The sequence below is a fragment of the Brassica napus genome, chromosome C4, assembly GCF_020379485.1.
Source record: "Brassica napus cultivar Da-Ae chromosome C4, Da-Ae, whole genome shotgun sequence".
Classification (NCBI taxonomy): domain Eukaryota; kingdom Viridiplantae; phylum Streptophyta; class Magnoliopsida; order Brassicales; family Brassicaceae; genus Brassica; species Brassica napus.
In genome coordinates this window covers 43,175,831-43,190,276 of record NC_063447.1, presented here as the reverse complement: position 1 = coordinate 43,190,276, position 14,446 = coordinate 43,175,831, and the positions used below count along the sequence as shown (strand labels likewise).

Here is a 14,446-nt window from a genome sequence, read left to right as displayed (position 1 = left end):
GCTTACAAGACCCCTTTAGGAACCACACCTTTCAACCTTGTATATGGAAAGACTTGTCATCTACCAGTTGAGCTTGAATACAAGGCATTATGGGCTGTTAAGTTACTGAACTTTGACATCAAGAGTGCCAAGGAGAAGAGATTTATCCAACTCAATGAGCTTGATGAGATTAGACTGGATGCTTTTGAGAACTCAAAGATTTACAAGGAGAAAACCAAAGCTTTTCATGACAAGAAGATCTTGAAGAGAGAGTTCAGTACTGGAGATCAAGTGCTTCTCTACAACTCTAGACTGAAGTTGTTTCCCGGGAAACTCAAGTCAAGATGGTCCGGTCCTTTCAAGATCAAAGAAGTTAGGCCATATGGGGCAATTGTGTTATGGGATAGGAATGGTGGAGACTTTACAGTCAACGGACAAAGAGTTAAGCTCTACATGGGAACCACAATAGAGGAGAAAAGAATCTCGGTTTCACTCTCCGACCCCATCACCGCCTAGCCAAAGGGAAGCAAAGTCAAGCTAGAGACTTAAAACAAGCTCACTTGGGAGGAAGTCCCAAGTCTATCCTTGTACATACCAAAAAAAAAAAAAAATGAAGACAGTTAAAACGCGGGTTAGTACACGCGGGATGCCTTACCCGCGTCACTTCGTCGATGTCTTGACGCGGGGTGGAGTCACGCGGGGTGCTCAACCCGCTCGCACAACGCACAAGTCGATGTCTTTACGCGGGGTGGGGTCACGCAGGGTGCTCAACCCGCTCGCACAACGCACAAGTCGATGTCTTGACGGCGCGGGGAGGGCAATGCGGGTCTCGGGAAACAATTTCTACCCGCGTCACTCGGGTCTAACCCGCTCAGGTATGGTTTCTAACCTTAAACCCGACCCGGTTACACCCTAAAAACACCTACCCCGCATCTCTCTCTCTCGTTTCCCTCATCTCACTTTCACAAAACATCAAAACTTCCTTCACCAAATCAATCCATTCTTCTTCCTAAATCAAAGATTTCGCCTATGTAGTCTATTTTCTTGTTTCACATCTACATTTCCTTTCATCCAAAACAAGGTATTGTATCCTAAAGCTCAATTTCGTAGGTCCCATGAACCCTAGAAATTTAAACTTGAAATTTGATCGTTTTCTTGCTTGATACTTGTGAAATAGACTAGAGAATGCTTATATATCATGTTGGGTTGTTGATTCTATGGTGAAATTGAGTTAAATTTGAACTTTAAAAAATTAGGGTTCATTAGAATTGGGGATTTTTCGAAATTCCTATAATTCCATACGATTTTGGCTAAGTTGGGTTAGTTAAGATGTTTTGGAACCTCATTTGATAAGTGTCCATTTGAAGAACTCATTTCATACTTAAAATTTGCTTAAAAGCCTTATTCTTTGCTTGTGATCATCTCTTGTAGCTTTCTATAAATAATTTGTGTGCATTGTGCTAATTAGCTTTAGCTAAGTGATCATGAATTGAATTCACATTTGCATTTATAATGTTTCCTTCTTCCATTTGCTTATCCTTTTCCAAGGTTTGAAATTTTCAGGTACAAATGGGGAGAAAGGATCAACAAAAGATGGAAGCTAAGAAACAAGAGCTTGCAAGGCAAAAGACTGCTAGACATGGGAAGTCTCTATCCTCAATATCTACTCCGGGAGGAACTTCTAGGCAGCAAGTATTGGCAGCAAAAAAGAGAGAAGGAAAGCAAGTCGCCACTGCTGAGAGTGTGGATGCTGGTGGTAGAAAGTCAGCCCATTCCAAAAGGTCAAAAGAACCGAAAGGCAAGGGGCCAGCTCTTCCCCAAGAGGAGGAAAATGAAGACATCACTGAAGAAGACCAAGCTCCGCACAAGCGAGCCAAAGTGTCTACGGGGAAGAAGGTCGACACTGAGAGAGATAGAACCAAGACACCAACTGAAGATGAGCTATATGGGCATTTGAAGAATGGTGTATTGTGGCCTCCAACTCGATTTGCAGATATCAAGATCATGGAAGAGTTGGAGATAGGTGACGACATCAAGCAAATGTTGGAGCACATGAACATGCAAAGCTTCTTCACTATGGCCTATCCTACCTATGAAGAAGAGTCTTGTCAGTTCTTGTCATCATTGGTAGCTACTTTTCATACCGCCAAACATGTGAGGCAAGGATGAGGAAAGATCAAGTTCAAAGTCCATGGAAAGATTTACAACATGACCTTCAAGGAGATTGGACAGGCTCTTGGTCTTCAGGATTTGGAGGAATCTTCCATCCCTATCCTATATGATGCCCCTAGGGAGGAAAGCATGGCTAGAATGGTTTGGAAGGTGTTGGCGGGGAAGACTCGCAAGCCAAGCCGTGACAAGAATGCTTCCATTCACCACCCTTCAGTGCGCTATCTCCACCGGATAATTGTCCACACCATCTTTCCAAGAAAGGAACCATGCACTGTTAATGATGAGGAGCTACAACTTCTTCACCAAACCGTTCAGCATTATGCTCATCCCTCTCAGTTGTCTTTGGTCGATGCTGACTTTTACAAGAACTTTGGCATGGTGGGATTCTTTGTGAAGCGCCTCGTCCACTACAAGGAATGGGCTTGGACAACAAGTGACTCAGAGCCTCAGGTTGGCATTGGCGGCATGATAACCCCATTGCTTCAGTTTAAGGATATACCCTTAGAAGATAATCCAACTGGTCTCGCCTTCTTAGACGGAAGCTACTTGAAGAAAGCTCAGTACTTCAGTGGGAGGTTCAATGGAACTTGCGTCTATTCCTACATACAGTCTACACGAGAGGTTGAAGTGCTTCTCCCAAACACCGCCCTGACAAGCTTGACTAGGCCTGGAGCTATTAGCTTTGATATTGGGAGTGAGAACTTCCTTGGTCCCCATGGTCCTCTAGGCCCCATACGATCTCCAAAGAGGAAGAAGACAACAGATAGATGTGGTGTTTTCCAAGAAGAAGCTTCCGGTCTAAACTCCGAGCTCCTCTATGGTCCTTCTCGTTACTACTTTGCGCAGCATCCGGGAGCTCTTCCCCATGGACCCCTTCGCCAGGCTCATGAGCATATCAGCAAACTCCAACGATGGAACAAAGCTCAGGACAGAACAATCTTCAAGCTCAAAGACAAGTGTAAGGCGTTGAGTAAGACTGTGAAGAGGCAAGCAGAAGCTTCAGCTCAGTTCATGAAGAAGGTAGCTGATATACTGACTAGAGGAGCTGTAGCGGGATGTTCATCATCAGACTTTGACTTCCTTACCCCCCAGCCTCAGCCTGCAATTGGTCCTTTAGCACTCAGACTTCCCGCCACCGAGAAAGAACTGCTCCGCCAGAAGAGAAACCCACCAGCTCAACAGTCCGAATCATGAAACAAATCTCCATCCCTTGCCTCTACAGATGAGGAAGCTGACACCAAGGATGAGGCATCGGCCTCCTCCCACGCTTCATAGAGAGGTACTCTACCACTTCCCATTGTATATACCAGTTTTTCTTTGCATTTCTTTCTTTTTTTCGATATCTCCTTCAACTTCCTAACACATAGACTGTGTGAACTAAGTTTGGGGGAGGTATCAAGTATTTGATCACGTTTTCTTTGATGATGTGAGTCTCATGCATTACATTGTACATACATATATGCATAAAAAAAATTAAATAATAAAAAAAAAAAACATGTAGTTGCATCACTTGCACTTTTAGGATTGAGTCTAGAACATATAGGTTGCATTCACTTGCATTGGGAACAATGATTTAAAATGCCTTGCAAAGAACCCTTGTCTAGAACTCAAAATGACATCCTAGTTAAACACATCAAGTAGCTTAAGCATCTCTTGAAAACCTTGTACGCTTCGAGCCTTGAAAACTCTTCTTGAAGCTTGTTTGCTTGCTTGATGTTGGCATTGTTCTTGAGATCAGCTCCAACCCGAACTTGGCTTGAATGAACTTAATCTCTCTTGCATATGGGCATTTGCATACTTGATCATGGATCTCATACACATTTGGGTTATCTTATTCCTTTATATACCAATCTTTGTTAACCCAAATGGCACTCCATACCCTACAACCCTAGCCATTCTTTGAAACCAAACATTTAATTGCATGAGTGAGGCCTCTTTTGATAGCTTGTCATGTGCAAAATCTTGAGAGTATTGGAGGCGACATAGATTTGTTCTCATCTCTTGCTAGAAAAATAAGCTAGCATTTGGGGATGGTGAGAGGGGTTTGTGTGTTCTAAATGTTAATATCTTGGGTTTTTGAGTGTGAGAAAGATAAGAGAGATGAGCAAAAGAGATTAAATAGAAATGAAAACTCTAGGGATAAAAAGAAAATGTGAAACTCTTGATTATGCAACAAAGAACCTTCCCCCTAATATAAAAAATAAAAATAAAAAAAAAAAAAAAAAAAAAAAATCAAAGAGAAGTTGGGGAAGGGAATGAAAAAGAGTTAGAGTTTGTAAAGAGTGAATTAAAATCCCTAGTAGTTGAGTCAAAAGAAAAAGAGAGTTGTTCATTGAGTGAGTGATGTGAGGGGTTTGCTTTGATTTTGAGATGATGATAAAAAGGGTAGAACTTGTGATTATAACAAAAGGGGTAGTATGATGAGAATGAATCTATGTATGCATGAGTTGCTTCTAATCTTAGATAAATTTTGCATAATGATCAAGCTCCTTGTTTTTGAGTGATAACCACCTTGAAATGATGACATTTAAACCTTTCTCTCTTCATTCATATTAGACCATCCTTACCTAGCCAAATGATTGAGATCATGTGCCCATTTGTGAGAATTCACCGTGTGTGTGTGTGTGTGAATCAATGTGAGAGCTGGTTTAAAGAACTTGTTGGTTGATGAGTATTGCAACTTGTGTAGAGGCATAAAGAGTATTGATAGGCCTAGAGAAGCTAGAGTTGAATAGGGAGTTGCTCATGCTATTTCCTATGTTTCCTTAAGATGATAAGTTGAGTACTAGGAAGTGTTACTTTTGGCTATGAGTTCCCACCTTCAAACCTCTTTCCCTTATGAGTTCTTGCAAAGTCACTTGAGGACAAGTAAAGAACAAGTTTGGGGAAGTTGATATCTTGCATATTTGCATTGTTTTAAGCTTCCATTTTGTACATAATGTTCATATAGAGTAAGAGTTTAGCATCTTTAGGATCCATTTTGCATTCATATGTCTTAATCAGGTATTAGAGTGACCTATGGAGTGATTGGAGGTGTTTAGAGGCATGGGAGTTAAAGAAAAGATGAAAATGAAGTTTAGTTCGAGTTCAATCCAGTTCAACTCGGGGAGAACCAGTGCGGGTTAGTTTACCGGCGTCGAGATGTCGAGAAGAAGAAATGAAGAACTCCACGCGGGTTGAGCAGCTCGGGAAGCAGTACCCGCTCGCGCCGAAAGCCACATCAACGCCAGTCTCGCGCGGGTTGCAACACCCCGAGTCCTTTTACCCGTGTCACGGAAAGACCAAATCGGAGGAGCCACGCGGGAAGAGGCACGCGGGGACAACTACCCGCTCGCACGAGCTAGAAGGATTGTCGACGTCTTCACGCGGGACGACGACGCGGGGGATCTCCATCTTTCCTTACCCGCGTTAAGAGCTTTGTTCGAGGAGCCACGCGGGTGAAGCAGCGCGGGGACACTTACCCGCTCGCATGAAGAAGGAATGTCGTCGAAGGTCCAATGCGGGGAAGGCCACGCGGGTTGGTGCCGATCGTCTTGACCCGAGTCGAGACTTTACCTTAGTCGAATTTTAATGTTTTCAAGGGCTTTTTAGACTTTTTAATGGAAACCATTAGGTTTACCAAAGACATATAAATACTCTTGTAATCCCAAAGTTGGGATCTTATCTTGTTTTCTCTATCTAATCACAAAGAACTTTTAGGTGAAAGATCTTATCTTGATCATTTTCTCTTGTGATTGTTTTGATTATTGGGATCACTAATCATTATTAGCACCAAATCATCATTGATTCTTGGGCTCATCATGAAGAGTAGTGAGTAGTCATCTTTGGATTCATGGGTTAGGGGGATTAAGGGTGATTAAGCTAGATCTAAGGTGTTTTAGTATAGATCCATCTTGTTCCTTGCTAGTAGAGTGCTTTTAATGCAATTCTAGAGTTGGCCTCTCTAAAAGTTGAGCTCTAGGCATTTCATGCCTGAAAGGTGTTTGATGAAATGCCTGAACCAACTCTCCTAAGCTTTTAACATTATTTACCAAAGAGATTTGTTGTTAAATGTGTTAAGATGGCTAGTAGACTTGAGATTAATGATTACTTAGATAACATTCAACCAAAGAGATTTGATGCTTGAGTTATCTTAGTAAATGAACACTCATCTAGAGATAGAGTTTGTTTAGGATGATGTCTAGGTCTAAGGTAGATAGATTGGTTGAAAGTTAACATCTTTAGATTGAAACTTGATCACTCAAGGTCAATTCCTTTAGCCCATGAGTTCTCTTATCCTATAAGAAAGAAAACTTTGTCCTTTATTGCATTTTAGTATCATTCCAGTTAAAAAATCATCTCACCAATTGATAGCACTTAGATTAAGCATGGTCTTGCATTCCCTTTGCTTTAGAATCACTTAGAACTGGTTTGACATTCTTTATTCTACAACATTTGATTAGGAGCCTTGAAACTCCTATCATCAGTTAGGAGCACTATTTATCGTGAAATCATGGACTTAAAAAAATAAATTGATGTAAATGGGTAAAACAAATAATTATATGAGCACTATTTATCGTGAAATCATGGACTTTAAAAAATAAATTGATGTAAATGGGTAAAACAAATAATTCCTATGTTTTTGTTTTTTGCTAAAACATTATTCGTATGTTAAATGCTCAGTATATGTCAAATTAAAAAAATTTAGTTAATTTTTTTGTTTATTCTGCTCTTCACCTTATATATAATTTTTAATAACAAAAAAATGGATACAAAAATTTTGAATCACGTAAGACAAAAACATTGAATATTTTAAATTATTTTATAGCTATCTATAACTACTTATATTTTTATAATAGATAATAAAATTCATATATTAAAATAACCATACTAAATATATAATCAAAATTTAAATTTAAAGAAAAAACTCAGGCGTAGTCCGGACCGACGCTGGGGAGAGTTCAACCAACTTTTTCACATCATATAGTGGATGTTGAATCTTCTTTAGTATCTCTGAGAGCACAAATGAGACACTTGTACAGAGACGTTCCTATATGATTAAGATTCAAAAGAGGAATAAGTTTCTTGCAGCAAGAACATATGATTTTTCTTACATATGCAAGAACATATGATTAAAGGTGATAAATAATGTTTCACTTAAATCAACCGATGCCTTGTGAGTTCTATGTAACCAGAGTTTGGTAAGTACCCGCGCCAATGATCAATTCAACTTCTGTTAAAAAGTGGGCCAGATTCTCTTTTTTTTTTGGAACTAAAATGGGCCAAATTCATATATGCATATTTTCGTGATCTATGTATATAAAGTATTAATTTTCTGTCTTCCAAGCGCATGCATCCTTGGCGAGTAAATTACACAGCATCAAAATATATGGATTTTAGTGCTCGCGTGACTCTACTTTTCAATATGGACTTTTATTCAATGAAATAAATTTTTAGTTTTTGTTGAAAACCTTGGTCACCCACCGTTTCTTCGTCTGGTCTTTGCATGTTCTCAGATTATTCCTTTTGCGTAGGAAGCAATCAAATCATGGATTATCGGCGAATCCTCCTTTATTATCGTTTGCTTGATTATTCAAACATGTGAGGTAAATCCTAGCTATTATGTGGAGTTCTAACGCTTAGGTTTTCTTGTTCGGATTATTTTGTAGATCGGGATTTGACTGAAATGGAGAACGAAGATTCGGATGTCTTGCTATATTATGAGAGATTTCTGAAGAGTACTCTTGTTTAAGTCAGGCATGGGCTTTGTTTTCTCCGGTGAATCAAGGTTAGAGTTCGTCTACTCTCCCAGCAACCATCTGCGAAGAAATCATCATCAATAATCGAAGGCCTGACGTAGTAAAGGTATGAGTTTTCATGGGGGATTGAAAATCATGGGGATATGGTGGAGGCAAACGTCTCCAGCGTCGATGTTAGAGTAGAGACAATGAGGTCTCCCCTAGTTCTTTCTAGATCTCTCTTCAAATCTCTAATTACATCGTAGTGCGTTAATTTTTAGTATTAAGAGTTTGGTTAGATATAATTAGCTTGTTGTATATGGGCCTTCGTTTGTACTTTTTAAATCCATTTGGGCTTGAATGGAAAAAGTAGTAAAAAAATGTTCACGTCAAAGAAAGAAACGCAGAGTACTGAAAGAGAGGGACACGTGTCATGACGAGGGATATCAATTTATCTAGTTGGCATCCTATGTGGCGTTATGAGAGTGAATCAAACACTCTTATATAATAATAATAATAATAATAATAATAATAATAACTAGGATTGGCCCAGGCTACGCCCGGATTTTTTGTTTAAATTTTAATTTTAATTTTAATTATATATTTAGCATGTTTATTTAAATATATAAATTTTATAATATATTATAAAAATATAAGTATCTATAGACAAATATAAACTAATTTTAGATTTTTCATCTCTTTTGTCTTACGCAATTCAAAAATTTTAATATCCAATTTTTTTTGTTATTGGAAACTATATATAAGGTGCAAGATAGAATGAACAAAAATTAACCAAATTTTAGTTATGGTGTTTAAATGGTTGAATGGTAGATATATTTCAAATCAGTTAAAACTATTTATAATGTTGTTTCCAGTTAGTCTCTAAGTAATTTAGGGTTCAATTGGTAATTAGACTGTTGAGGCTTTGTGGTTATGTAAAGCATTGAAATCCAATAATTTACCAATCAATTATTTGAGATTTTAGAAATATATAAAGCCTTAAAAGCTCATTTTTAGAAGAAGCTGTTTTTTTGTTCACCTTGTTCTACAGTCATTTTTAAAGATTTTAAAGCTTTTTTCTTTATTTTTTTTAAAAAAAGTGGCTAACTAATATTTTTTTTGTGTCTTTTGTCTATTTTTGACCAAGAAAATAAAAAAATAAAAATGATGATTGATAAATTAATTATTATTAATTAGTTAGATTTTTAACATGAGGAAAAAATCATAACCTACTATTATTGAAAATTAATTTTTTAAAGCCTAAAAGTTATTGTCTATCGTAACTAAAACATTTACGAATGATTATATTATTATTTCTATAACAAATAAATAAAATATATTTGTTGATAAATTTTAACTGATTTATCGTTTAAAACTATTCCACATATTCTATAGACTTGCATAAATAAAACAAAAGTAGATAGAAAAATGTAGATAATACATTTTGAAAATGAATCATAAATATATATTTATAACAGTCAGAGCTTCTAAAACTTTTAATGCCAAACAGGTTTTTAAACTTTTTAATGTAATAGTTTCTGGTTTTAAAGCTAAAATATTTACAGCCACAAATCTAAAACCAAAGCATAAAGCGAAATTCGTATCAATCGGAACTTGAATGGACTCTACCCCTTAAATTTACAACCCTATATATTTTTATGCTTCGTCCAAAGTCTATTTTGATGTAAATGCACCATATATATATGTATATATATATATCGATTTTGAAGAATGATCATAATCGTACTTTTATCTCAACATTGACTGTTGGTTAAAAAAGTTATCACCAAACTATAACAAATTTTGTATCGTGGTTTTAACCGATATAGACAACCAAGATAAGTCATTTAAATATGTCTAGATTGTGTTTGTACTTTATTCATTGTTTTCACTTTCGTCCCCACATCTCACCTTTGAAGCAAATACTTAAGATTTTATTTGGAAGGGTCTGATTATATATTTTATGTGATTCAATATTTTCGACCATCCTAAGTCCTGTCTCAAAAAAAATAAAAATTCTTTACCATCCTTTTTAATTAAAAATGATATTGAATTCATTCTCGTTACGATTAATTAAACTTCGCATGACTGATTATTAATTTTTCAGTATAATGCTAAAAATAAAAACGATAATCGATCACAAGATGGCCAAATAGCCAAATCTCATTGGATAAACATAATTTGACATAAAAGAGTAATGCTAAAAGTAAAAATGATAAACGATCATAAGATGGCCAAATAGCCTAATCTCATTGGATAAACATAATTTGACATAAAAGAGAGTTTCAACATTAACTTAAAAAATTTGCTTATATGACACAAATATGTATATAGTTCAATGTAAAAGACTCGTACCACAAAGTAGACAGAATAAGAAAAAAGATAGTTACGAATCTATCACTATACGCATCAGCAAAGGAGCAGAGAAGAGAGGCAACATAGAAACGGAACCCAGCCCAAGAATTTACTGTATGGCTGCTCATGAATTACTCATCTTCACTACATTTGTTAGATATGTTACTTAGTTTGATGGAACTCCTTTAAGCGCATATCTCTCCATTCCCGCAATCACTATACACAAAAACATCATATACAAAAAAAAAAAATTGATCATTAATTTCAGTGAAGTCTGAATCTTTGAAAGAGACAAAATAAGAGAGAGAGGAGATGGGTAATTAGCATATGAGAAAGGCATATGACTTGCCAAGTTCTCTGGAAGTTACGTTTCAGAGGAGACCAACATATATTCTTATGGAAGCTGGGTCGTTCTAGTGTTCCTTAGAGGAATCCAATGAAGAAATGTTTTCCTAGGACAGCGAGACTAACCTCTGAATTTTAATAGTCGCTATCACACGTACTTTGCTCTGTAAGTCTTCATTCAGTGTGCTTCTGATCTCAGTCAATTCACCGAAAATGTCTGCCAAACAATAATTGGCAGTGACAGCATCAGCAAGTACCTATTGTTCATTGCGGTATTTGATGCACACAAAAAAAACAGAATATATGTTTTAGAAGCAGAGGCCGAGAGAGTACCCAGGAAGATGAGTATTGACGTTTGCTAAAGCAAGTAGCTGATGTTAACTGCAGAACCTGAACAGCTACATGGGTATTGGATTGGCCGGTTCGGTTATCTCAGCAAGACAGTTTGATCACTGAAACGTACGGAGAGATTGGAGTCCGACAGCTTGAAGTTAACATTGCTACACGGAACGTCAAACCCACTAATAGAGTACAATGAGCCTTCCTAAAACATCTATTTGAAGGTGTTGAGGCGGTGGCCTAAAGATCAACAATCCAGAAGTTTGCATTCTTTCTCGTAAAAACACTAAAAACAGTTAATGTCCACTGAAATTACCTTCTCGTCAAGGAGGAGCCTCAACATTCGGACTTCGGTGTTGCAGCAATGCCCAGATTTCAAGTCGGCTAGCAAAATTGATGAGTCGGCCATTCCTGGTGAGAGATTTTATGGGGACTATAATGATTGATCCATAGAAACTGAAAGGAAAACTCGAGAGCCATTTCTCATTAAATAAGTAGATTGATAGGATGATTTAGAGTGTATGGATGCCAACCTTTTTATAGTTGAACCTCCACCGCCTATGGATTAAGAAGGAATTTAATAGGAATGAATCTGTAACCGATTGATTTCTGGATCGGCAGGTAGAAGATGAATAAATCGATAGAAACCTTAGAATCGCTACTGTGGAGAAGAGAGAGCGATGAAATTATAAAATCAGAAACGTTGGACACCATTTTTAGGTCGAATTCTTAATTAATTTTTTTATTTGAATATATATATGTTAGAATTATGTATTAAAATAAGTTAGTACACAAATTTTAAACTATTACTTTATTGTTTTCTGCCTAATAAATCTAAAAATTTTAGAACTTATAGTTTGTCGAGGGTTCTATAATATAACACTATAGAGATGATGGTATAAGTAAGAAATTAATGGATCATCTCTTCTGGAGAGTCTCCCCACCGATGTAGGATCATCAATTTGTGTGGATACTTTGGTACATTTGGAAAGGAAGGAACAATAAAGTTTTTAGTAATCTGGACATGGACCCAAGGGACACGCTCAAATTGGCAGAAACAGAGTCAATACTTTGGACTGACGCACATGTATTGACCGGAAATAGGATAGTATCCCAAGTCGAGGTTATGACTCTCCCATAAATTCCAGGGAGATGGTGTTTTACAGATGGTTCCTGGAAGGAGAATGAGATATTCTCTGTGCAAGGTTGGCAGAGTACTTTAGAAGGTTTTGATGGGCCGTTGGGAGCAAGGAATGTCTGGGCTTGTCTATCTCCTCTACATGCGGAGATAGAAGCACTACTCTGGCAATGGAATGCATGAAAAACTTACGCCAATTTCAGGTTACGTTTGCAACAGATTGTTCTCAGTTGGTGAAGATGGTTTCGGAACCAGAAGAATGGCAAGCATTTGTAAATTATTTGGAAGATATTAAGACCCTGAGAGAAGGTTTCACACGATCATAGATTATCTATGTGCCAAGGACGCAAAATTCAAGAGCGGATAGCCTAGCACGTAGTGTCATGAAGCAACCGTCGTTTGTTGTTCACATGGATCAAGATTTTCTGGAGTGGTTCACAGAGTCAGTATGAGTCTGTAGTTTGATGTCAAAAAAAAGTAAGAAATTAATGGTCAGACATGAAAAATTCTCTAGCTAGATTGTTACTGTAAAAAATTGGTTAACAAGATTTTAGTTTAACCAATAATTTAAGTGTTAATATTTAGTTTAACCAATAATTTAAGTGTTACTATTTATAAGGCAAGTCAAAATGACCAAAACAACTGAAAACTTTTGTCCACCAAACCAATTTATGGAACGCCATTACAAATGAAAGGTTAGACGAAAATCAAACTAAATGACAAATTCTTAAGCAAACTACCACCCAAAAGGCCAAAACTTTATATTTAAATCTTACAAATCAGGCCATGAAACGCAAACCAATTTTTTTTTAACTCTTAGAGAAAATGGAAAGTGTCAAAAACACCATAAAGATTCAAAAGGAACCTCAACAACAATTGAAACTACACTAAAAACTAAAAAGCGAAATAGAAACACTAAGAGCCTAAAACTCCAGCTTCTCTCCAAAAACACATAGATTCACCATAAACTTTCAACTCCACCATCATCTGTTACACGCTGTTCCTCGCACCTTCTTCTGCAAGCAAACCATGTAACCAAGAAGGATTACTTTGGGCCACATAGGACTGAAGTCTCATCTTCTTTGTCACGCTTCGAGCAATCAAGAAAACACCTCAGTTAGCCTCTCTTGTCACCATATTCACCTTCCAATCTGTAAGATTACTCAGCACTTCAGTTTATTCCAAACCATACGCTCGAAAGGCTGGCCAGGCACGTGGTCTATTAATTGATCCAACCAATTCTGAAGCTTCTAACTCAAAAATCACAAGCTGCAACCTGGTGTATCGTCTCTGTTAGAGGCAAAATGCAAACCAATTAATCTATTTTCATTTCTTTATTCTTATTTATAAATAAGCTAAGCTTCTTATACAGAGAAGAAAAAATCTCATTGCTGCTTACCCTATCCTTCTGGTGAAAACTGAAAGCACAGAAGGTATAAACTCAATAAACTCGTGATGAATCTCTTATCTAACGGCATCCCAGGTTTACCTTGCTCCAGCTTGCAGCTAACTTCAGATTCAATCTCTTGGACAACATTTTAAACCCATGTTTCAACCTTCAAATTTCAAACAGACCTCTAGATTTCAATACGAGAAAATCCGGATTCATGACAGGAACAAAAGTGTAAGCCATGAAGAACCCTATCACTGCAGCACGACCTGCAAGACAAAAACTTCAAACTTCAAATTATGTTTAGCTGAAAAGTACGCAAGATATGGAAATCACCGTTAATTGAGGAGTTGATATTCTTGTGATGATATTGCTTCATCCATTCCCACCATTGGATAATCGAGGTATCGAAGAGAAAAAAAAACTGTTAGTAGTTATTTCTGAGTTATCTTCAAGCCACTTTCTCCTCTTTGCCTCTATAAGTAAAGCAAAAAATCAATCACTCATCTCCCTATACCTTATTACAAAACCAAAGCAATAAGCTTACATAAAATGAGTGCAGAACTGAAATAAAGATTCGAGCTTTAGAGGATCTAACCATGAACTATCACCGAATCCCGATCTGTTTTGCCTCGAATTGTTTCTGATCCTAGTTTCCATTAACTCACTTAGAATATTGAAAGAATGATCTCACTCTTGGTGATTGGCAAATTTGTCATGTCCCCGTTCCTTGAACTTGACATGGGACATAGATGTTTCAACAGAAACGGGACTGCTTTGGTTCAGATCATGGGAATTGATCGTGAACAGGCTGTAATGAAGTGAATGATCAGGATGGATCATGAGAAAACCAAGTCTAGGTCTGAAAATAGAACAAGGGACTTAGTAGGATTGAATAATATGAAGAGAGTAAGCTGGAAGAGTGATGAGACAGCTGGACAATGCCAGAATGAAGCTCAGTCAGCTGGGCGAAGCTTAGACAAGCTCAGTGTAGCTCACATCAAGTTCAGC

At 37.2% G+C, this 14,446-nt stretch overlaps 1 protein-coding gene across 1 annotated transcript; it reads left to right on the top strand.

Moving 5' to 3' along the window:
* Positions 1-1,125: 1,125 nt before the first annotated feature.
* LOC111202621 lies at positions 1,126-14,175 on the top strand. The gene is made up of 2 exons (XM_048754777.1): positions 1,126-7,731; positions 7,800-14,175. The coding sequence occupies exon 1, from the start codon at positions 2,188-2,190 to the stop codon at positions 3,343-3,345; it is 1,158 nt and encodes a 385-aa protein (XP_048610734.1). The 5' UTR covers positions 1,126-2,187; the 3' UTR covers positions 3,346-7,731; positions 7,800-14,175.
* Positions 14,176-14,446: the final 271 nt, after the last annotated feature.

What these genes read in the sequence shown, in the direction of transcription:
- LOC111202621 (XM_048754777.1), top strand. Translation starts at nt 2,188, where the DNA reads ATGACCTTCAAGGAGATTGGACAGGCTCTTGGTCTTCAGGATTTGGAG.